Consider the following 25664-nt stretch of genomic DNA (forward strand, 5'->3'; position numbering starts at 1 on the left):
CTTTATTGTAATCTTTCCAGGAAAACTGGGAGAATTACAAGTGACTTCCTTTGTGAACCTAGAGATGAATATTAGAGATCATCATGGAAATGTTTTTTCTTTTTCATATGATAAAAGATTAACTTTTTCTCCTTTCTACTTCTATTCTTGTAATCAAAACTTCGCAGTGGTTTCCAACTTAACATAATGTCGTGTTTTCGCCACTGGAAATCATTAGGTAATGGTAGAAGTTACTGATACAGCTGGGCATAACAATTTCCTGTATATCAATTATGGAAAAGGATCATTACACATAGAGACAGTATAGTTGCCATTTTCTCTCAAATGAAATAAATGTATAGATATTGTTTTATAAGCTTAAAAGTCATTATCATCATCATTATCCTCCATGTGGTTAGGACATTCCAGTGAACAATAGGATGTGATCCAGTTCTATTAATAACACTAGAAAAATACTGAAATAGCCCTTGACATTTTAAAGAATAGTTAAAAACTGAATTCTTAATAATAGTCCTTAAAGTAAACCTATAGTCAACAAGCCAGTCAGTTAGCATGCATTTACGAAGTGCCTGCTATATGCCAGGCATTGTGCTAAGACTTGGTGAGGCAAAGAAAAGCAAATAGCCAGACCCTACCCTCAAGAAGCTCATTATTTAATAGTGGAGACAACATGCAAATAACTATTAGCAGAGAAGATATATGCAAGATAAACTGGAGATGCTCAACATAAGGCAGGCAATAGCTTTAAAGAGGATCATGAAATACTATTTGCAAAAAAAGTGGAATTTTAGCCATTTTGAAGGAAACCAAGGAAGTTAGAAGGTACAGATGAGGAGGGAGATTGTTCCACATAAATGAGAATGTCTGGAGTCAGGAGATGGAGAGTCTGATATGAAGAATCACAATGAGACTACATAACCAAATGCAGAAAAGCAGACATGTTAAATGTATCCTTTTAAGATCACAATGCAATAAAATTACATTCTTTTAGAGTAGTATAAAGACTAAAAACTAATTAGAAACTAAATAATCTCATCTTAAAAATGAATTGATCAAAAAACAAATCATAGAAACACTCAACGATTTCATTAAAGAGAATGACAATGAAGAGACAATATATCGGCATTTATGGGATGCAGCTAAAGCTGTACTTAGGGGAAATTTATATGTCTAAATGACTACACCAATAAAATAGAGAAAGAGCAGATCAATGAATTGAGAATGCAATTGAAATAAAACTAGAGAAAGAACAAATTAAACAACAAATTAAAAATCTTGAAAATCAAAGGAGAGTAATATAATTGAAAGAGAGGAATCACAAGGAAGCCATGGTCACTGGCTTGCAGAGCACACGAGTGTGAGTTTTTGGATGTAAGAAGTAAGAGGACTGAAAATGCTGGAAGAGGTAAAATTAGGGAGAGCTTTAAAAGCCAAATAGAGAATTTTATATTTGATCCTGGGGAGGACAAGAAGGCACTTGAGTTGATGCAATGGTAGAGATTGGGAATGAGATGGTTACATGGCCATTAACAGCCGAGATGGAGCTGACCAAACAGCAGGCTATTGCAATAGTCTAGGCATAATGTAGTGAAGGTTTCTAGAGGTGTTCAATGTGGAAAAAGATTTCAACAGATTAGGAAGATAGGAATATGGGGGAAAGGAAAAGAAATATTTTGCCTCGTACATGATAAATAATTGCATTTTAAGAGGTAGTCATCACTGGAAGACAAATGTTTCCCTGGGTCCTTAACATAACTAGAATCTGGATATAATGCAGTGATTCATGCTTATTACTGCCAGGGCTGTTCTATAACAATAATATACCTACTAAATGCAGTTTCTCTCTGAAAGATCCTTTTCTTAAATTATAGCACCTATACTTCTGACTTACTGTATAACATTGGCAGCCACATTCCTAGTAAAAAAAGTTAAAGATAGAACTTGAATAAAAGGAATCATGAATCATACCATCAGAGCTTTGGGAGGGACCCCAAAAATCTTCTAAGTCACAGGGAGAAATTCCCTGTACACCAACCCTGACAAATGGCAACATTGCTGACTGATCTTGACATCTCTTTGGGTTGAGATCACATTAAAAAATCCAGTTTCCTAGTGGGTGATTCAAGAAATATTTTATTTGTGTAAAAAAAAAGTCTATGTGCCTTGCTGAGGGAAGAAATAGATGTGTAGATGTGTTTTTCTTCCTGAGAAACTATACTAACATTGTTCAAATTCTACACCAGAAAATAGCTCCAATTCCACACCAGAAAATAGCTTCTAACCCCTTTGTGAAAGTATAAAACTCATAAGAAGTATCACAAATGGCAGAAAAAAATCGAGTTAGAAAAAATTACCACAGTATAATTTCTATGATTTTCCATTTTCTTCTCTCCCAATATGAAGAATTATTCAGGATGAAAGTTTTTGGAAGGAGGGAAGCAGGGAGGGATGCAGTTACCTGAGAATTTTAATGTAACAAACAAAAACAATTTAAATAAGAAATGTAAGAACCAAAATAAAAATAGCTAACCCTAACTTTGCTAACTTCATACTGTAGAAGCATCACAAAGGAATTATTATTTTGAAAATATTACCTGTATATATTTTCTTGTCTTAAACATATTTTGACTGAAACCTAAGAACTTGACCACAAAAGCCACACAAATAGCTAACCCAATATTTTGGTTCTTTAAAATCATTTCAGGAGATCATGCATTACTCTTGAATACATAGTATAGCATTAATGAACTTCACTTTGGATGGGAGAATTTGGATGTGTTGGGAGGTCTTCCAATTTAATTTTCATGAAGGATGCACTAATTCAGAGACTCAACTGAGTAGCTTGTGGAAGTAAGCCAAAGAAAATGAGAAAAGACATTTTGTTAAGTGACTTTCTTGATAATAAAAGATATACACCCTATTACTGAGTACAGAGACAAATGAACACAAGAATGCCACAATGGGGTTTAAAATGGCGACATCTTTATGATCACAGATGGGACAGATCTCCATGCAGGTAGTCCTTGGGAGGTAATGTGATGTTTCCCACAGGTCCAGTGCTGATTGACCTGACTAAAATCTTCTAGTGGTCATAATTGCATTTATGATGATTCAATTCCTCAATGGCTTCCATAAGAGACTGGAAATTTCCATGGACTGGCAGCCAATCAGTTTCTTTTGATGATATTTGGTCTCTGGAAGAGGGTGACAGAAATCCTATCCCTCCATATAACCAACACATATATGGCTCAATGCAACTTTTCTTCAAAAGGTATACTTTTCTTAGGGCAGAATAATTTAAAATTTCTGAACATTGTGTAGAGCAGAAAATGAAGGCAGAAGATTAGCACTAGTTTAAATAGCCAGCGGTATGGGAGTAGATGCATCAAGGAAAGGTTTACATTACAATAACACCCAAAACTGTGAAAGTATGTCAAATTCAGCATATGCAGACTTCCATTTGTTTAGTTAGGAAGCTGATGAAAAATGAAAAGAGTAGACTCTTCCTTTTCTTGAGGGTCTCCTCACTCATTCCCCCAAAATTATTCTAGAGCTGCCGCAACTTTCTTCATTCAGCATTGGAAAGTGAGATTCCATGGCAGAATTTTTTTCTAACTTTAGTAAGACTACACAGAGAACAAAATGAGTGAGCATGCGTTTTCCAGAGCACCTTTAACAAATCTTGCAATGGGAAAAGGATTTTCATGCTTTTCATTCCATTTTCACTCTCCTTCTCTTACCCCCACCACAATACCTCAAATGGTCTGAGTGCTGCAGTGTGGTTTATTGAAAGACAAGACACCTATATCATGTAGATGAATGAGGCCTTTGATGTCATGCAAATCCTACCCCTTATTCAACATACAGAATATTAAGATTCTTAGACATAGAACGATACAGTTTTGAATGCATTTACCACTTTTATTTCACTATGCAGAAACATACATTCACCATGTGTTGTGATGCAGTTGACAGTGTGATGGAGAATAGAACTCTTCAATGGATATTTATAACTAAACACTCAATAGTTTACAGTGGAAGTTCTGTACAGTTTAAGGCTTGGCTCTGAACTAGATTATTATAAATGTTGACCAGGTTTTGAAATGAAACACATTTTTTTCTCAAATAACATAAGGGAAAAAATCAATAAAAAACAATAGGGTCATTACAGAGTAATAATTTTGTGATATAAGGGAAATACAAGTTTCCTCAAAATAATGACAATTTATAGATTTGTGACTTTTCAATGGCAAATGGGAAGCTTTCTGGATTTAATGCAGAACAAGGCAGACAAGAGAATGAAAATCAAGTCAAAATACTAAAATCATGACTACCCCATAAGGTAGTAAATCAGATATACAAAGCACATTTTGTAAGCATTAAATATTTCCATAGGATTAAGGATTCATCATTTTATAAGGGAATAGTAATAAAACCAGGTGAAACAAGAACAAGATTCAAGTTGTTTACTGAATAAACTGTGTTATTGGCACATCTAACGTGTGATAAAACATTATACACCGTACCTATACAGCTTCTAGCATTTGAGGGCAATTTTCATTTAATTTGTAAACAAAAAAGTTTTTTGCCACCTAACAAATTATAACTTTGTTTAGACTTTAATAATAAACTGTGAAAGGCATGAATTGTCTATGTGTTACATGAAATCACTGTTTATATTGTTGGTTATGAACGTGCAGTATAGCTGAAAACTTAGACATTTTGTAAAAATTAAAAATGCTGCTCTTTTGCAATTTTATCGTTGCTTCATGCAATATCGGTTTACTGATGCTGAATCGGATTGCTCTATTATGGGAAGATCTCTCTGCCAGTGTCTTTTTAACAGTCAAGATCAATTCTTCTGGACTGAAATTTTCCATGGACAGATACAAGTCAGTCAGTCGGGTTAGAACGGGGACTCCATATAGGCTCTGGTGTTCCTAATGGTGTGCATGACTGGATTCGTATGCAAGCTAAATTATTCCTGCAGGAAAGAGATTTGATGAGTTAATTATTTATTTGAAGTCATTGGAGTGTTTTGCTCCAATGGGGGTGGCAAGAGAAATTGTTCTCGGGTTATTAAACACTTCTTCTGACAACAGATAACCATATCATTCCAGTACATGTAACTGCTGATGATATGCTTTCTCTTAAAGAATTAATACAATGCCACGCAAGTGGCTGTACTCACTCCAGAACGCCTGTTTCCATCGTCCAAAATAAATTAGTAGTCTGAATATAGTGATCTTTAGATTTCTTTTTTTTTTTTCCGAAGCAGGAAAATAACTTTTTAAAAGAGATGCCACTCATCACACTATGTTTCTTATACCAATGCTAGAGAACATAAATATATACTTAGGTTTGTAAGATGTTTTTCCAAAGTTAAGAGGCCATTATCCAAAACAAACTTCACGAGCAGCTCAACTGTTGCATTCAGCATTCAAAGCAAGGCATTGAGGGCTCTTGCATAGCGGGTTAGTATGCATGACAAATTTGTGCACATACAGAAGATAGAGTCTAATTATGATGCTCGCCAAAGAAGAGGTAGAGAGACATGCCTTTTTGAGGAAGACATGATGCAAAAAGGCTGCATTGCTGCCTCATTTGGAGACATAATGCCATACTAGCACACACACACACACCCACATCCCCACACACGATTCTGAAAAATACAAGAGACAGAAGATATTCAAACTGCAAAAAAACTTCTTGGGCTGGAGGCACCTATGTGGTTCAATGGATAGAGAGCCAGGCTTCAAGATAGGAGGTCCCAGGTTCAAATCTGGTCTCAGCTACTTCCTAGCTGTGTGACCCTGGGCAAGTCACTTAACCCCTATTGCTTAGCCCTTACTGCTCTTCTGCCTTGGAATCAATACACAGTATTGATTCTAAGAAGGAAGGTAAGGGTTAAAAAAAAGTCTCTTAGGCTTTTAGAAGTAAACTAAGATGCATCCTGAGCCAGAACCAAAACAAGTTGGAGGGGAAGACTACATTCAGGTAATTTTGCTGTCTACATTTCGGGGAATGGTCCTACAGAAATGAGACCATTTTGTTTCCATAGTTATTTTCAACATACAAATTGCACCTTTCAGAACAAAATAGCCATTGTTCTGTTTAGATGGCACAATAAGAAATAGTTAAAATTTTGGTAATGAAAAGAGCGCATCAAAATATAGATAACAAGGGATGGCCAGCAAGATCACCCAAGCCAAAGCGGTTCTCTTCTTGATTCTTTAACTGGCAGTAAGTCTCAGATTCTGAAGAAGGAAAATAAGAATGTACCGATCTGAAGTAAATCAGCACCCCCGAATGAGAAATCCTTCATATTCTTGGTATCCACCATTAGAAATGCCAGTGAGAGAAACAAGAAAAGAGAGGTGCATTAAGGTGAAGAATGAGAGGGAAGTGTCCTGTGCCACATGCCAGCCTAGGCAGAGCCTAGGACGTTCATCTATGCCTCTTACCTGGGGTCAGTCCTCTCCATCTTCTGGTGTGATCTCTGTCTCTTTATGTACCACTACTTTGGTCACTGACATGTCAGGGTGCTGCTCTTTGGCCTCTTTAATTGCCTGAGCCAGCGCCTATCCCCAGGAAACCACAGAAGGGCAAAAACAAAAAGGAGGTGGAACATGCATGATCAGTAGCCAGGTGAAAATTCATGAGATCTTTACATAATTTACAAATGAGGAAAAATGATTTAGATATGAATTATGCCATCATTCTTTGAAAAGTTTATCCAATATAATTTTTTCAGAGAGCATGCCAGAAGAAATAGAATTGTGACTATTATGGCTATCAAGTCTCTTTCTGGTCCTCTGCCCAGGTATTTTCTAGCATAAGTACGCTACCTGGTCATGGTCAATGTCTGCATCTCCCGTGATGACTATTCGCTTTTCAATTCTTGTCTCTGAAATGCCTCCTTTCACAGTCTAAAAGGAACAAAGGCACACACTTCATAAATTTAGGCATAAAAGGAATACTTCACTTTTTTTGCAGAAGAAAAAAAACCTGAAAATGCTGAGAATAGTTTAACATAGTTTGCACTTGAAGAAATAAAAGAGCATTAATGAAAAGATTTTTAAAAGTTAGAATTAGAATCGAGGATAAGATAGGGGCTGGACAAAGTAGCAAAGTAACTAGGCTACTTTCAGAGTAGCAAACATTTAATGAACATCTAGAACATATGAGGAATGGGACAAAGTGTTAAGTCCACAAGGATGGTGTTTGTTTTATGTCTCCTAACATAAAGTAGACATTCAATGAAAGGTAAGGAAGCAGGGATACATCTTGTGAGTAATTCAGTAATTTAGTATGCAAAAGTGCCTAAGTGCTGTTGGTTAAAACAAAAACAAACCAAAAAACTACACACACACACACACACACGGGAATTTTTTTTTTAGATCCACTGAGATTTAAACAGGTTCAATCTTCAAAAAGAAAAAAAAACTTTTGGTAAGCTTTCTCTGCTTCCTACTTCAAGAAATGACACTTATTTGTTTATCACTTACTTTGGTGATGTGTGTGGTGGTTGTAGTACTGGTTGTTTCTGATGTGATTGTTTGTGCACTCATCAGTACACCTGGCTCAGAATCAGCACTGGAATCAACCTATCCCAGAAAAGAGAGGGAAGAAAAACCATGCTCCAAGTTAATAAAAATATATATATCATACATATAATATATATTATATATAATAAAAATTATATATAAAATATATAATATATTAAAAATAATTCAAAAATTTTAAACAATTTTATCTGCATTACTGAAATAAATAAAAAAGCATCAACATTCAGAAATAACTAGGAATTTAGAGAGCTAAGGAGGGGAAATTTCTTATCATTTCCTCTTTAGGAATCTCTTTAAGAGAGCAGAGATATATTTTTTAGTCTCAAAACATATTGAGGACAGGGCAGACTATCACAAAATCAAAAGGCTTAACACTGAAAGAGCCTTTAGATATCATCTAGCAGAGGTTCTGAACCTTTTTTGTGTGACAGACCCTACTGCCAGTCTGGCAAAGCCTACAGATCCTTTCCCATAAGGTTTTTTTTTTTAAAAAAAATACCAGATTACAAAGGAAACCAATTATATTAGGTGTCAAATGTTTTTAAGAAAATTCACCAACTCTAGACTAAAAGCCTTTGATTTAGTCCAACATCCCAATTTTACAGATGAGGAGACTGAAATCCAGGAAAGTTAACTAACTTGATCCAGGTCATATAGATGGTAAATGACAGGTCTGTATTTAAACGCTAATTCTCTGGTGTAATAGATACTACACTTGATCTTAACCAAAAGGCTGAGAAGCGATTCTCTGGTGTAATAGAAAACACACTGGTTTCAGAGTAAGAAGGCCTGGGCTCAAATCTTAGCTTTTCTCCTCAAGAACTATGCCACCTTGAATAAGTCATTTAAAATTGATAAGCTAGAGATTTTCCCAAGGAGAAGAAGCAAGATGGTGAGTTCTCATTACATGAGGGTCAATGAAACGAAGAGGGCATTTTTAGTCTGCAAAAGAGAAAACTCAAGAAGTACATGATAACTATTTTCAAAAATGTAAAAAACTGTCATGTGGAATAGCAATACTGTTCTATTTGGCCCAAAGGTCAGACCCAAGAACAGTGAATGAAAGTTGTGAAGAAGCCAGTTAGGGTAGATTTGGGGAAAAATATGTAACAATTAGAGCTGACCAAAGTAGAATGGGTGAACATCAGGAGGGAGGGGGCACCAAGATCAAGTCAAAATTGATACTTAGTCTCAAAATAAAGAGTGATACCATAAACAAATTAGGGGAACACGGACAAGTTACCCTTCAGTTATGTTTAAGGAAGAATTTATAGCCAAACAAAACACAGAAAACATTTATGAAAAATGAAATAATCTTGATTACATTAAATTAAAATGTTTGTATAGACAAAATCAATGCAGCCAAGATTTGAAAGTAAACAATAGAATGGGGAAAAATTTAGAGCAAGGCCTCATTTCTCAAATATATAGGAAACTGAGTCAAATTTATAAGAATACAAAGTATTTTGCAATGGATAAATGGTCAAAGGATACAAATAGCAAGTTCTTAGAAGAAATGAAAACTATTTAGTCATATAAGGAAATGCTTTAAATCTTTTCTTATTAGAGAAATACAAATAAACTAATACGACCAAAAACAAAAATGATAATCTTGAAGGGGATGTGGGAAAATTCAGATACTAATGCATTACTTGTGGAACTGTGATATAACCCTTCTGTAGAACAATATGGAACCATAGCCAAAGGGCCATAAAACTATGTGTATCCTTTGATATAACCAGCAATACCACTAATGAGTCTGTTCCAAAGAGATCAGATTTAGGGGAAGGGAACCTTCTTGTACAAAAATATTTTTAGTAGCTCTTTTTGTAGTGCCAAAGAATTGGAAACTGAGGGGGTCTCCATCGATTGGCTGAACAATCTGTAGTATGTGGTTGTGATGGAAAACTATTACACCATAAGAAATGAATAACAGGATAAGTTCAGAAAAACTTGGAAAGACTTCTATGAACTGATGCAAAATCAATGACACAGAACCAGGAGAACAGTGTATACAGTAAAAGAAATATTGTGCAGGGATCAATTGTGAAAGTCAAAACTATTATTAATAAAACAAGGTTCCAAGATAACTCCAAGTGACTTCTGATAAAAAATACTATACACAGCCAAAAGAAGGAACTCTTGGAATCCAACTGCAGATCAAAGCATGCCATCCTTTACTTATAATATCCTTTATGAGTTTGTTATTGTACAAGTGATATGTATATGTGATATTTTATATATATATATATATATATATATATATATATATATATTAGTCTTCAGTCATGACATGGAAAATATGGAAATATATATTGCATGAAAGCACTGGTATAACCTGTATCAGATTATTTACCCCATTGGGAAAGTGAAGGAGTGGAGGGAGAGCATCTGAATTGCAAAATGTCAGAAAACAATTATCAAAAAGTATTTCTACATGTAATTGAAAAAAAGAAAATCCACTTAAAGAAAAAAGAGGGAGTTGGCTTCTCCTCCTTGGAGGTCTTCTGATGATCACTTTCCTATATGTTGGAGTGGGGATTTTTTCATGTATGTTTTGGACCAGTGATGGGCAAACTTTTTAAAGAGGGGGCCAAAGGAAAGGAAATGCTCATCTGTCAGTCTGTTGTTTCTAAGGCAACTCTTTCAAAGTTTCACTGTATTGTATCCTACTCATTGTATTCATCAGATCAGGAATAGTGTCGCGCTGGGGGGATAGAACTTTTAAGGGGGCCGCATCTGGCCCACCGGCTTTAGTTTGCCCATCACTGGTTTGGACTAATTGGCCTTTCCTCTTCAGTTTCATTATCTACAAAACAACGTAGTTGTACTAGATGATTTGGTAGTCCCTTTTCCCACCAAACTTTATAATACTATGACTCCAAGTACAGTGTTCAATGCTAATATATATATATATGTATATATATATATATACATATATATATATATATATATTATCATGCTCAAAGACCTATTTGAGTTACAGAAGGATAGGTAAGCCTAACTATTATAGTCTTGGGCTCTACTAATGCAATGATTACATTTAATAAGAAATTTTTTTAGATTTATCAACATTTATTGATTATCTCTGGATAACAGAATAAGGTTTCTTCTCTCCAGTTGTTGTTAACTGACAATCAAATTCATAATAACAACATAAATTTGTGTTAAAACAACATAAATTTGGGCTAAAACACAGTAATAAAAAAAGGGAAAGAATGGTTTGGCCTTGCTAGTGTGTGTTACCTGTGATGATTCATAAGTTATGGTTTTTGTTTCAGTATGAACTACTGGCACTTCCTTGGTTGAAATTTCCAGCTTTACTCCTCCTGGGGAGACACTGCCAAAACTTATGGTTTCTGTCTTCACAGATGGTGACTGTATCAGTGGGAAATAAGGAAAGTGATTATTATAGTTTAGATACACAATTCTTTTTTCTTTTTCTTTTTTTTATGATAGAAGCATTATATTAGTATGGAATATATGTATGCTGCATTACATGGGAAGCAAGGAAGACAGGAGAAACACGCCCACACACCACACCCATTTAGGGCATTAGAATCTCCTGGAATTCAAAGGCATTCTTTACATTTGTTGAAATGTTCCAGGTGAAGGAAACTTTTTGAGAAAAATTCTAGTGCTTTTTCCTCCTTTCCATTCCCACTGTAGGTGTCCAGAGATCACCAGCTTCACCCACTGTAGTAGACTAATAATACAACCCTGTTATCTAATAATTTTCTTTTTGAAAGTAGGATAAGAAATCATCAGCCAGTTCATTTATACCAAAAAGGAGCCCTGTAGAAGAACAAAGTTGAAGGAATAATTGTTTCTGCAATTTTGGGCATTCAGCACATGGGAATGTATATTTCTTGATTCATCCAAATAAGTGAAAGAAAAGAAAAACTTTAAATTATCAAAACATTTTTTTGGCTGAATCATCCCTTCTATGCCCCTTTGACAGTGTCAAGAATAGCACAAGAGTGAGACTTCAGAGCTCCTGGCACTCTAAGGGACTACTGGCAGTAGATGACTTTCCCTTTTTTTTAAAACCCTTATACCTTTTTGTTCTAGTAACAATTCTAAGACAGAAAGGCAAGGACTAGGCAAACAGAGTTAAGGGACTTGCCTAAGGTCATACAGCTAGGAAGTATCTGAGGCCAGTTTTGAACTCATGTACTCACAACTCCAGGTTTGGCTCTTTATCTATTGTACTACCTAGCTGCCCCCTACTTTTTTATAACACTTTACAAAGTATTTTCTCATGATGATCCCGTTGTCACGAGCTAAGTGGGAAAATTATCATTAACTCCATTTTAGAGGTGTGGAAATGGCTTTGAGTGGGTAAGAGACTATCCCACAATTACAAGAGCTCGTGAAGTGACTCAGGCAAGACTTGAAACCTGGTCTTCTTATTCTGCGACCAGAGTTCTTCCCACTTCACCACATTACATGATGCCAAAGATGGAAGCTAACAACAGCCCCCCATAATTGCCATGCAGGAAGGAAACTGGAGGAGAAACATACTGCACTTTGCAAAGAGAGAGAACCAAACTGAACTCCATGTGCTTATTTCAACTCTCTGAAGGTAACAATTTCAGGACAGAATCAATCAATTTGCTATTAGCACAGAAAGGTCTGTCAACCATTAGTTACCTCAAAATGAGGTTTTGATTCCAATGATTCCGAAATGAGGGATCTTGCAGTCTGCTCCTCCTCTCCCTCATGAGAAGCAGTGGCAATCTCTTCTTGTTTGATTACAGCTTTATCAGCCGCCTCCTCCTCCTCCTCCCTTTTCTCCTCTTTAGCCCCCTCAATCAGAGCGGAACCCGCCTTCCCGGTAACATTAGAAGCCACAGCAGATACTGCCTGAGCTGCAGCATCCAAATGAGTTCCAGCCAGGTTAGAACCATCCCCACTTGCATGCACATTCATCACACGTCTCTCCTCCACCACCACCGTTTGCTGAACAACCTTCTCTGAGCTAAGCTGCTGGTGCTGCTCGGTGGATTCCTTCTGTATTTCACTGGGCTCCGTCTTGGTTTCTGTTCTCTCCTGGGGAAAAAAATAGATTTTGATGTCAGGATGCCTCTTCAAAAACAAACACAAAGAAAATAGAAGCCACTTACCCAGCTGCCTAATACCTAAGTCAAAGGCTTAACACTGGAAAACAGATATTAAAAAAAAAAGCATGAATCACTCCCAATTCCATCTCTTTTACTTCCTCCCCTTTCAACCTTAGTTTTAACTTCCAACAGAAATGGAGGCTATTACTTTAGAATATGGGCAATAGAAAAGAAAAATATAAAAATTTAAAAAAAAAACACATACATCAAAATAAAATGTTATAGCATATCCACATGAATATCGGCAGTCTAGGGTTAGATGCTAAGTCAAGTAAAACAAAATAAAAACAAATGCCACGAAGTTTCACAGTGTGAAAGCTTTATTAATTTTGTTCTACTTTATTGGAGATGAGTGAAAGGCACAGGGCAAGCAGAACCTAAGACTGTTTTGGTGAACCTATGGTTTATGTGCTGGAGCATGCCAGAGTGGCAGCTCCCCTCCACCTCTCGTACCTGAGGACATTTCTCTCATCACTTGCCCCTTTGCCCAGCAGTCCAACAGCAATACTTCCTCCCTCCCCTCTCTTGGGCAAGGGGGTGTGGCTCACATGTGATGTGGGGGTTGCAATTTGGGCTCTTTGTTTCTAAAAGGTTCACTATCACTGACCTAAGAATTCTGGAAGTATTTTTAGGGCAAAGTAGCTTGCATACATGCACAGATGCATATTTGTGTGAGTGTGTATGCCACATATATATCTGTCTGTCTAGCTATGTTTCTATACACACAGAGTGTATGTATACATAATTATATACACATGTGCAAGTCGTATACGTATATATATTTATGTACCTATGCATGCACATACATATTTACACACAGACATGTGTGTATGTATACACACTGCATGTAAAAAGCCACATAGCTGTATATACAAATATATGAACACATATATACAAGGCAAGAAAGATACAAAGCAAGAAAAAGATAAACAGTCAGAAAAGTCAAAAAGGGAAGCAAATGGCCACCTGAACCCAGTTTTGTGAAGAAGTAGTAACCCCTCCTATGAACTCTGTGGGTTTTCTTGCAGAGTCTATTAAAGTGAAGATATCTGAGCCATCCAAGATTTTTTCACCGGTGGACTTAGTCTGAGTAAACAAAGAAATGGAGAGTCAAACACAGGACAAAACATTCACTCACAGACACATTCATCCATGTTATTTTAACAAAGCCATAGGCAGGAGGGAAAGGGAGGAAGGAAAGGAAGAATCTGAGAGCCTGAGGTCAGGAACAGAAAAGAATGGGAAATAAAATAGCATAAATCTGTAGTGACTCTAAGCTTTTTTTTTTTTTTAGCCAAGTTATTAGGATCGGGATGGTGCTGGTTTAAGCAGACCTTTCTCTCCCCATTTTCTTTGCAAGCCACAGCAGCAATATTACACTTCTGTTACAGGGAATTTGCAATAAAAGTGCAAGGCTGAATGTCTACATTGGACTGCCATCCTTATTTAACGATGAGAAAATAAACAAGCTGGGTTGGCTGTTGTCAACATAAAGCCAAGTAGCAAGAGAAACTGAAAGGTTCAGGGTAGAAGGGTATGGCTCCAAAATAAGCCATGCTTTAATCTTTAAAATACGAGACATATAAGAGTCACTGGTTACCACTACTCGGGATGCAGACGACTCAGTGACATAATGAGCAGTGGCAACGGTGAATCCTGGCTCCTGGGAATACCTCCACTCGGATGGGCTCTTCTCTTTGCGAGCAAAGAACTCTGCTCTTAAAGCTTCCTTGTCTGGTGCTTGTTCTATTCCAGTAAGCTGTATGCTTGCCAGAGTTGTACGTAATTCCAAATCCTTTGCCAGCTTCTGGGTTTTCTTCAGACTTTCTTCATCTGGACTCGGTAGTCGGGATTCAGCTTCCTTTATGGGGGCCAGAGATTCAGACAATTTCCTTTTCACAATCTGCACCTCAGATCCTCTCTTGGCTTTGTCATCTGAGATGGCTTCTAGGACCTCATATTCAGTCATTACAGGGATGATTTTCACAGATTCTTTCATTCCTCTCTCAAATTTCTGAAGGGCTTCAAGTGTGGAGGGCTCCCCTACTTTTTCGCCCTCTTTTGCTTTCCCTGTCATGGTCACGATTTTTCCAGAGACAGTATCATAAGATTTCCCTAAAGTGTATGTTTTCTGTTTGCTCTCTTCTTTCCATTGCATTTCCCGTGCTAAGTCATCAAAACTCTGCATTTCAATGGTGCTAGATTTTAACACGTCAGCAGGGATGTCACCAGTTTTACTGCTCACAGTCACCACTTTGTAAGTGACCATTCTTTTGGAATCGCCATCAACTACCTCAGTAGGTATTTTGTCTACAATAACCCAATCCTCTGTGCCCTATATTTGAAATATAAAAGCTAAATTAGAATGTCTATTCCTCCATTTTTTTCAAATAAGAATCCTTTAAGAAAACTAGAGGGGCTATTTGAAGATATAACTACCTTCACTTCTAGAGTGTCACAATATGCCACAAAATAGCAGGTAGCAACATTGCCATTTGATAGTTTTGGTTGAGAACTCTTTTTAGGTGAAAATTATTAACTGTAAAGGACATGCTGCTCCTTGACACTCCAACCTTAAAATATCTAATGGTAAATATGACTAAAGGCAGATATCATTTTTGTGCCAAACAGTTGGACATTCTATGGCTCCTGAATACATTGCATTATTTACAGCTTTTTATTTGTGCTTTTAAGACCGGCATGAAAAAAAATCAAAGGAGGTCTTTTTGGTTAAAAATATTCTAGAAAAAGTCTCAATGCTTTCTTTTTGCCCCCTTTAAATAATTGCCAAAAATTCCACTGAGCTTGGAGAAAAAGATGTCATATCCTTAGCAAATCTCTCTGCCTTTCTGAGACCAACTTAGAGTTTCAAAGATAGTCTATAAATATTTTATATTTTATTCATTGTTAAAATCTCTTATAAATAATGACAACATGACTTAATTTTTCCCAAGTTGGTTACCATGCGGTCCACTGACTATTCATTTTTTATTCATTCTCCTCAATTTTATGAAAAAGCCAAACCTCTCTATGATAAACCTTTTTTTTGAAAGCAAAGGACTAATAGGATGTGATATGACAGCTATAGAACTTAACAGCCAGTACATTATTAATACGGCATCTAATTTCACATTTACCACAGCCCAAACCCTGAACTCGATTAAAATATAAATGTGTGTATGTGAGTATGTATGTGTACATATACGAATCATACTTATCTAAGGGTTGTTAATACTTTAAGGAATTAAAATTAACCTCTAAAGTTGATGGGACAGTTTTCTGCAAAATGATCTGATGGGAAGAAACCATTGTACCAGCAGAATCTCTTTCCTGCAGCTTCTTTAGTTCCTTTGGCAAATGGAAAAACCAATAAGAATTTAGAACTGTCACTGTCAATCAAGATCATCAGAGTTAGTGGAATACCATAAAAGGAATATATATCAATCATAGTCGAAGGTAAAAGTTTTCAAAGAAAAAGGGATTGGAAAAATACATGCGTGGTACATCAAAGATACAGACATACACTCACCTAAGGGGAGAAGGCATCAAGGGAAAAAAGGTTGACATTTGATAATCACAATAGTTAGAGGCTACCCTAATTCCCCTCCCCCAGGATCCAAACAGAAAATGGCACACCTACCTTTATGTACTAAATATGGTAACTTTTCAAAGGAAAATGAAATTTAAAGACTAATTCTAATGAAACTTAGCTATGCCAAAGCAATTCCATCTTGAAAATTCCTGTGTGTTTGTTTTTTACCTGAGACTCAAGGAATGAAGAACTTCCCTGCTGCAAAAATATAATTTTTTCAGATATTTCTCTTTCTTCTTTGGTCTGTTTGAATAAAGGGGGTTGGGTTGGAGAGGGGGAAGTAGACAGTTTCCAAAAAAGGAAAGTTAGGAAAAGAGTTCTTATATTTTGCAGTATAAATGCTTATCTAGTTAATTCATGCATTTTTCCTGCAGAAACAGGTTATTTATTGTGTTAATTGATCTGAAGAAGAAACAAAGAGAACTAAAAAGAAATTTAATAATTGCCAAGTAAGTGGTTTTGTTCTTATTCCTCTGACAGAACAGGAAATACATAGACTTTTTACCTTCAAGCTTTTTTTTTTCTCCCACCCATTTCTAACTTTGTGAATGTGCAACAAGCTCCCTGCCATTTACATAGTGTTTGGATATTAGTTTTACAAAAGGTAGTTACCAGAAAAGTCACTAAGTTAGCATAGAAAAATGCCAAAAATACAGGATTATTTAAAAAATCAACAAACATTAATTTCCTCATCTCTTCTAAAGCCAGTTTGCATTTTTTACCAGAAGAAAAGTCTGTGTCTTCAGAGGCAATTTTCCATCATAAATTTTTAACAACAAAAAACAATCATACCTTTTTTCCTATATTTTTGTCTCCTCAAAAATTTAACAAAATTCTTGAAGTCGACAAGGCTTATTTGGTCTTTTTTATGATATGGTAAAAGTCATATTTTATGCTAGCCTAAAGATTTCTTGGACAAAGACTAGCAGGTAGTAATTGTTTAAACATGATAATCCTAGAAAAAGGATAAGATTTCTTATAAACTAGTTTAGAATTACATTTTCTTTCTTTCTTTTTTTTTTAAACCCTTACCTTCCGTCTTGGCATCAATACTACGTATTGGCTCCAAGGCAGAAGAGTGGTAAGGGTAGGCAATGGGGGTCAAATGACTTGCCCGGGGTCACACAGCTAGGAAGTATTTGAGGCAAGATTTGAACCCAGGACCTCCTGTCTCTAGGCCTGGCTCTCAATCCACTGATTTACCCAGCTGCCCCCTAGAATTACATTTTCTAAGAAGATTGCTAGTTTTTCTTTTTTGGGGTTCTTTTATATTGGAAAGGATGAAAAGCAACCACATTCAACATGGATTTTGTTATCTTTTCAATCAATGTCTAACACAAATTATAGAAATGTGAGGAGAGGTCAAAATGAAATACACTTTTCAGAATTATGGTGTTGGGTCCTGAGAGGGAGTTTTAAAAGCGTTTCCTTTCACTGAAGTGGAGTATGATAGCATAAAATAAGAGGTAAACATGATCCTCGTGGAATCTAGGTATTTACCCTCAAGTAATGTCAGCATTGATTACTCATGTATCTAAATGTGTATAAATGTAAAGTTAGTAAGTTAGAGGGAAAAAGATATAGATTTTAAAAGTGAATTCTAAATATAATCAAATTAATTACCCAAGATAATGGGAAAAGAAGCGATGCAGATGATTTTTTCTTTTTTTAAAAAATAGGTCATCTCAGCCATGGCTTTGGAGGACAGTCAATCTAATTCAACAAATGTATATTAAACACTTCTGTGCAGAGGATTTTGCACTATGAGAGTTACCAAGTTTAGATAAGGTGTGGATTGCCTATCTTTGTGAAATCCTAGCTTCAAGTTCTGATACATATATACACAATTATATTGCAAAAATAATTTTTAATTATTCCAGAGATGTGCGAATAAAGCTCCATGTAAGGTGTAAGGGGGGAAAAGGTCATTAAAAATGAATGGAGGGGAGATCAGGAAAGGCTCCAAGGAGGAGGGCTTTGAGTTTGTCAGGCATATATCTCAATCCTGTCAGTTACTCATATGTAGATTCCTATTCAATAAAATAATCCATCTAATTTATACCTTCAGCCTTACTTTTGGTGGTTTAAAAACTGGCTCAGTAATTTGGGAGTTGTAACAGATAGTTAATTAAGTCAGTAATCTACCCACAGAAAATTAATAGAAGTGGAATTTAAGAATACTTTGAAGCACTACATTACTTTTATGAACTGACAGACCTGTTTCTTCTGATTAAGGGTTATCTGAAGAAGATTAGGCCCTTATTTATAAGGGAAAGAAATTAATAGATATGTGATGGAACAATACAATTGACCTCGTATTATCAAGAATGGAACAAAATTACCTCTGTCAGATCTAGCAAGACCTGAGATAGATCTGCTACTATGGGCAAGCCGAAAGAGTACTGAGTTGTGAGGCCCCTAGAATTAAATGTAATGGCATAAGTAACAATGTACTTTCCTTGAGAGTAAGGATTGTTTACAATGGTTCTTGGTCTTTGCATCCCCAAGTGCCTAGCATACTGCCTGGCACATAGTAGGCATTTAATAAATTCTTGATGATTAATTGATACACATGCAGAACCAGTCCTGGGAAAAAAGTAAACAAATTCTATTCCCAACCCTTTTGTTTGTATTTTGACAACCTCATCTTTTACACTCCTACCTATTCTGCCCTTCTTCCTAAAACTGGTACTTATTCCGAATTTTGATCCAAAGCAGCTTGCTTTATTGGCTAGATTTCAAGTTTGAAAGTACTCTCCATGAAAGTTCAATCTAATAATAGGTTAAGGCATATTACTTTTTAAAGGGGACTTGCCATTTTAAGACATCTAAAAGGAATAAACCTTTAATGGGATTTTAGACATTCTAAAAAGCTGTAGAAGAGCTATTTTTGTGTAGAAGTCTCTGTGCTGAGAATCTCTTCATTTTATGCTTATAGGCAGGTGATAGGCATCATTTGACCTATGCGTAAGGCTGGCCCTCACAAACACATACTTAACATTATTCCAAAACAAATATATTTTCTGCCATTATCAATTGTCTTATATTATCCATTCTGTCATCAATACAGATATTTACAACTTGACTCACAGAGGATATTTTGTTTGTTGAATAGTCATCTTTCAACCCAAAGGACCTTCAGATTATAAAGGAAGGATTTTAGAATTTTTGTGTGAATAATATATTTTGCTTTTACAAAGAAGTATAACATGCCACAAATAATTCAGTGTCTATTTAGTCTCTTTTAATTCTAATTATATCTCTTAAGGAAAAGATTTTTACATTGATTTAATCTGTGTCAGATTATGATCACTTTGTTATAAAGAGTGCTCAGTTACAAGAGGTAGGAAAGATCAGGAAAACTCTTAATCTATTTAAAATCATCTTTTAATGAGTTTTCAACACACGGTATATTGATCCTTCCTATTGAGTTTAGTAAGAATAGATTCTCAATTTTTGGTTTAATAAGAGTGGTTCCAGTACCAAGTATCCCTATGGTCAAAAGGTTTCATCTTTTCTGAAAAGTAAGACACTCTCTCATTACTGCTGTAAATCTAATTGGGTCAATTTTATATATTTGGAGTAAAAAATATTTCCTAGACAGATAGTAAGTGCTCGAAAACCTTAAGATGCGATAGAAATGTGAGTTACAAATGTAAGACTATCAAAGTACTTGCACTACTATACACTTATCCTATTTTTAAAAATATCTGAACCTCAAAAAAGATTTAAAAAATTAACATTCTCTTCTTTTAAATACAACTGTATTTGCATGATTAAGGTCATCACACATGTCAATCACAATCAAAGCTTTCAGGCCCCCAAGGTCCTACCTCTGTCCCTTGGTTGCTGTTCCTTTGACATATTTTTGTTTAATATAGCCTGAGAGCCAGAGGTTTCTTGGAAGACACTGTATTAAATTACCAAGAGCAGTTATAGACTATACTTACTGATCTTTAAGAATAAGGTAGATATCCTTCTGTGTTAGAGAGTTTAGGCTACAATTAGGACAGTGAGTGGAATGACTTTCAAAGTCTCTTTTATTTTTTTCCAATTTATTTTCTGTTCTTTTTTAAAACCCTTAACTTCTGTGTGGAAGAGTGGTAAGGGTGGGCAATGAGGGTCAAGTGACTTGCCCAGGGTCACACAGCTGGGAAATGTCTGAGGCTGGATTTGAACCTAGGAGCTCCTTTCTCTAGGCCTGACTCTCAATCCACTGAGCTATCCAGCTGCCCCTATTTTCTGTTTTTTTAAGCACATGAGGGGCTAAAAGTTCTCAATCCCCAAAAGGAAAAGGATAAAAAAAGGGTTTAAATTGTGGCAGAAACTTGAACATACTAAAGAAGAGTTTCTAAACTTATCATCACACAGCACAAGAATAGACTCTCAAAAGTGACTATGGAATCTCCTTTCTAGGTTCATGTTTGAGAAATTCAAGGTTTGATCTTTTGGGGATGGAGAACTTCTAATCTTTCATATGCTTAAAAACATACAAATCATTTTCTGCAGATTACTGAAACCACAAGATTATTTCAGCATACAGACCAAGACTCTGAGAAAAGCAGAGTAGTACAGGAGAAAGAATATTGCTCTGAAATCAAAGGATTGACCCTGGTTTAAATTCTGCTTCTGATGCTTAATACTTGTATAATTTGGAATAAATAAATCCTATAGGCCTCAGTTTCCTCATCTGTAAAATGAAGTAGTTGTGCTTGATAGCTTCTGAGGTCTTCAGTTCTAGGACTATGATTCTTTCATAGAAGGCCATCACCTCCTTCTATGGGCTGCCTTTTATTTTATTTCATGTCACTTGTCTCTGAAACAAACGAGGAGAAAGTCTCAGAGTTTGAGAGAATTCCTTAGTTACAAGGAGCAAGAAATCATTCTGAAAGAAAATTGGAAGCTCATTTCACACTATAATTTTCTGGATTTCTATTTTTAATTAATTAAAATAGCTCTTTGAGTCCTTTCTCTTCTTTGGTAGTTTATTGTCCATTCAGCCGTCATTATACCTAATATTTTTAATATGTACTTTCTTTTATTTTGTCATTCTGTCCTCCACGTACTGTTTGGTTCCAAAGATAGCTAATCTTCTGGAAGCCTCACATGTAGAGAAGACTTCTCTGATGCTGTTTTCAATTCATGCAACAGACAGCAGGTGAAAACAGCTCAATCAGCCTATGCTCAGTTTAATCAGCCTGTACTCAGACCCTACTTAAATCTCTTTCCACACTGCAGAAGAACAAGTAAAAGGAAGCAAAAAAAGGCATGAAGAGACGACACTTCCAACCGAAAGATGAATCACTGACCTCTTCAGGCACAAGTGGTTCAATCATCGGGGCATCCTCCTGTCTCATAGCAAGCCGTACTGGAGACGTGGAAAGTCTCTTTTCCCATTCATTAGTCACGGCAGTTTCTGTAGAGGTCTCTAAAAAGGTTCTTTTCAGCTCACTAATGTTGGTCTGATGTTTCACCAGCTCTTCCTGATTTTTATCTAACTCCTATATATAAAAATCAAAGAAAGAGAAGCCCAAAACCCAACACATTACACCTGATTCTCTTTTTGCCCTTACCTGTTAATAAAAGTAAGCATTCAAATGACAACACAGTTAGTAGAGAATAATTTTCAAGTAGCACTCTTGGGCACTGGGTTCAAGACACTGCCACACACACACTGGTGAAAATGTGGTATTTTTAAAGGCAATGACAGAAGAAATCTAGTTCAGATGGAATAAAAATCAAAAAGTCTAAAAGGTAAATTGTGAAGAGCAAGATAGCAAGTAATCAGAGAGAATTCAAACATATACACACCACACAGAGATAAAAAGAAGAAGGCATCTATTTCTAATACAGAATAAAGAAGGTCACAGGAAGCTAGAGAGATATACCTAATTTATTAGCAGGTGGGAGTACACATTTCATGCACCATAGTGAGAGTCCACAGGTAGACCACTAAGAATCACCACACACATACATGCACTGGTATATACCAATACCAACCTCTAACATAAGATTACTATGTTTGATATACACATTTTCACCCTTTATTCGCTTAATCAGACTATTCTGAAAAAAGTGGAGAAGAAAGGGAAAGGTAAGGGACATGGTAGTCAAAGGGAACAAATTGCCATCATCCTACATCAATAACAGACTAACCAACTACATAGCATGCTGAGAGATTCAACCACCACACCTCAGAGTATACATTCACTTTTTCATTTTCTACCTGTGCCTTGAGGTCTGCATCTTCCTCCTGATCCGACTGTCAGCATCAAGAAAAAGTGGAAAATAAAGTCTTACCAAGACAAATCATTCTAAGACTGAAACAGATGAACTACACATTTCTGCTCCGTAGCTCTACTGCAGAATTCCCATTATTATAAAAGTCTCAAATATATATATTAAGAGAATGACTAGGAAAGAGAGAACAATGGCTTCCGTTTCTTCTAGGTTTATCTTTGAAAATTTTATATATTGGTTTCCAAGTGTGAGAAAGAGGCATATTTATAGTTAAGGCTAAGGACAAGAACATGAAAAGCTGGATTCCACAAGACTTCAGGCTGAACCCGTTGAAGCATGCCAAATGACTTCTGTAGGTAGTGGATTCACTATCATTTGGTGTATCACTAATGAAATGACAGCAGATATAAACCAGGTTATGTCCAAGGACCACATCACCCTGGGAAGTTTAGTCAGGTCTATAGAGAACAAGTTTAAAATTCAAAATAACCAAGTACATCAATTTGTCAGATGAAGCTCCAGTATAAATCACACAAAAGAGAAACAATGAAAATTCAAGCATAAATATATACATTAATATGATGATTAGAGTATATTGAATTGGTGGCAGATTACAAGTTGAAAGTGGGTCAGAAAAAGCACAATATTCATTTGCATGTCCTTAGACACAACATTTAACTTCTCTGTGCCTTAGTTTCCTTATCAATTAAGTGGTAATTGCACCACCTACCCCACATGATTCAAAAGATGCCATAGAAATATTTTGGTAAAATGGGGATAATAATATCCTTAGTACCTACCATCAATGGATTTGGGGGAAGATAAAATAAGATAGCATATGTAAAGTACTTCAAAGAGCTTTTATTAAGAACCTACTATATGCCTGATACTGGAGATAGAGAGACAGAAATGAAATTGCCCTAACTTTAAGAAGATTATAATGCAGATTAAAGCTAAAGACATTCTGCATATACCCTGTGTATATGCACATGTGTATATATGTACATGTGTGTCTATATGTGTGTAGACAACATTTCGAATATACTATCCATGATATACTATTGAGGCATTTCTATTACATTTGATAATTTTTTAAAAATTATAAAATACATATATATATATGTATATATATATATAAATTTACTTCCATCTGTTGGTCAGATTTTATTGTATTATTTCTCATTTTAATCTTAGCTCAATCATTTCCAAATATTCAGGTTTCATATCTAGATGCTTCTTTATTCCTCAACAACTACTCATATTTATATGGCACTTAAAGGTTTACAAATTTCTTTCCTCATAACCCACTCTCTGTGTTAGGTAATCATACTAACTATTTTTAAAGACAAGGAAATGAGGCTCAGAGTAGTTAAATGATTTGTTTATGACTATGACTAGTAAATCTCTCTCTTTGCTCTCCAGAATTGCCTCTTTATAATCCATGTTATTTCCAAGGCAGACTTAACAAAAATTCATCTCAAGCTGGCTCATCACATTATTAAATGACTTTCAGATTTTTTTTGGAATAGTTCCAGCTTCCTCTAAGGATCAATAAATTGTACAAATATATTAGTGAGATTCTTAAAAAGTAGAAAATTCAATTTACTCATATACAGATGTCTAATAACTTCTTGAGAAAGCAAACAAGAATAAAAAACAGTTATCACTTTGAAGGAAAGTTTTAATAAATTACCATTAAATAAATCTTTCCATTATCAGAATAAAATACCATTGTAATGGAAAATATTAATTTTGTAAATGAAAGTTTGTTCCCTTTGATTGCCATATTCTAACAGATAAAGAAAATATGAATGATGCATATGGACTGTTTTGGTTTTTTTTAAAGAGCTTTATTCAAAAATGTATGCTGAGCGAATAATGAGGGGAAAAAATGGAAAAACTACTGAAATGGATTTCTAGCCAAAAAAATTTCTTAGGCTAAATGATCAAATTCCCTTTTTAAGCAAATAACTTTGGCAAGGGCTCATTTTTTAAAATTAGATTTTATGATTTTAAAAAGGAAAGGAAGTATCATTTAAATATCTTAAACTTACACATATCTAGTTGTTTCAGAGGGGAAACTTGGCTGAGGGGAAAGGATAGTATAAAGAAAGCACCATAACTGTTCTTTTAGTTAGTTTTCAACTTGTGATTTCAAACTTAGAACTTAAGTTTTAATAAATATTTTCAGTCCCCTAATTCAGGTGAAAATTCATCCCATTTACAAGCAAATCAGTACAAAATAAGCACAATGTCTAAAGTATTCATACAGGCAGAGTTATATTATATGTCACACTTCCTTAGCTAACAACTGTATACTGTATGTGTCGGTGGTTACTATACCAACCTCAGTGGCAGTGGTTTCACCATCAGCTGCAGTATCCGTCTGTTCACTGTCAGTCTATTGATTATAGCAGTAATCAAGGTCCAGAAGGGAGGCAGGAATAGAAAATAAACACATTCTGTCAAACAGGGCAGGTCACAGCTCAAATAGGTCCATCTCTATGACTGTGACCTTCAACACACTACACCTTCCCAATAGTACGCAGCTTTAAGCAAAAATAAAAGAAAACCATAACTAGGTTTGATCAACTGAACAGACTCAGAGGAAGACTCAAGGTAGACATAGCATGTTGCTTTATATTGTTGTGACTATTTTAGCCAATCTGAACTGTCTGAGAGGAGATTCTAAAGTATTTTTCTCTGAAGTAAAGTAGTTTGCCTTTTCCCTCCCATTTTTTCTTTAACTAAACCCTTGAGAAACCTACCAAATATTTCTGTTTAGTATATTAAAGGTTGCTCTTTATATATTTAGCCTACTAGGAGTTGAGAGGTGAAATTTATCATACAATAGTTTTAAAATGCTACCATAACAGTCACCTAACTTTCAGCCCCTCATTTATACAAATTTATTATTTACACTTATTTATGAACCATTAGGCTGTCTGCATTACCAATTAGTTCCTATAGGCAGATATAAGTTACTCAATAGCTTATGTAGCATTCGTGCAAAAATGTCTTTCACTTGATAAAGAAAGTTGCTATTGAATGTTTTCTAGATTAAATATATATATATATGCATGTATGTGCATATATATATTTGCTTCTGCTTTTTTCCAAAATATAAAGTATAGTGAACTA

At 35.5% G+C, this 25664-nt stretch overlaps 1 protein-coding gene and 1 pseudogene across 1 annotated transcript in view; both read right to left on the reverse strand.

Moving 5' to 3' along the window:
- Positions 1–3897: 3897 nt before the first annotated feature.
- Positions 3898–25664, reverse strand: part of EPB41L3 (erythrocyte membrane protein band 4.1 like 3) — a 108805-nt gene continuing 87038 nt past the window's right edge. The window contains exons 13-22 of the mRNA XM_044666769.1: positions 24871–24924; positions 22510–22545; positions 21593–21784; positions 13658–13777; positions 12222–12617; positions 10815–10946; positions 7509–7607; positions 6849–6929; positions 6465–6581; positions 3898–4984 (exon numbers count right to left, since the gene is read on the reverse strand). Coding sequence (XP_044522704.1) covers positions 6471–6581; positions 6849–6929; positions 7509–7607; positions 10815–10946; positions 12222–12617; positions 13658–13777; positions 21593–21784; positions 22510–22545; positions 24871–24924 — 1221 coding nt within the window. The 3' untranslated portion in view covers positions 3898–4984; positions 6465–6470. The remainder of the gene's footprint in view (positions 4985–6464; positions 6582–6848; positions 6930–7508; positions 7608–10814; positions 10947–12221; positions 12618–13657; positions 13778–21592; positions 21785–22509; positions 22546–24870; positions 24925–25664) is intronic.
- Positions 8143–8313, reverse strand: LOC123232853 (annotated as a pseudogene).

This window comes from Gracilinanus agilis, chromosome 1, assembly GCF_016433145.1.
Source record: "Gracilinanus agilis isolate LMUSP501 chromosome 1, AgileGrace, whole genome shotgun sequence".
Taxonomy (NCBI): Eukaryota; Metazoa; Chordata; class Mammalia; order Didelphimorphia; family Didelphidae; genus Gracilinanus; species Gracilinanus agilis.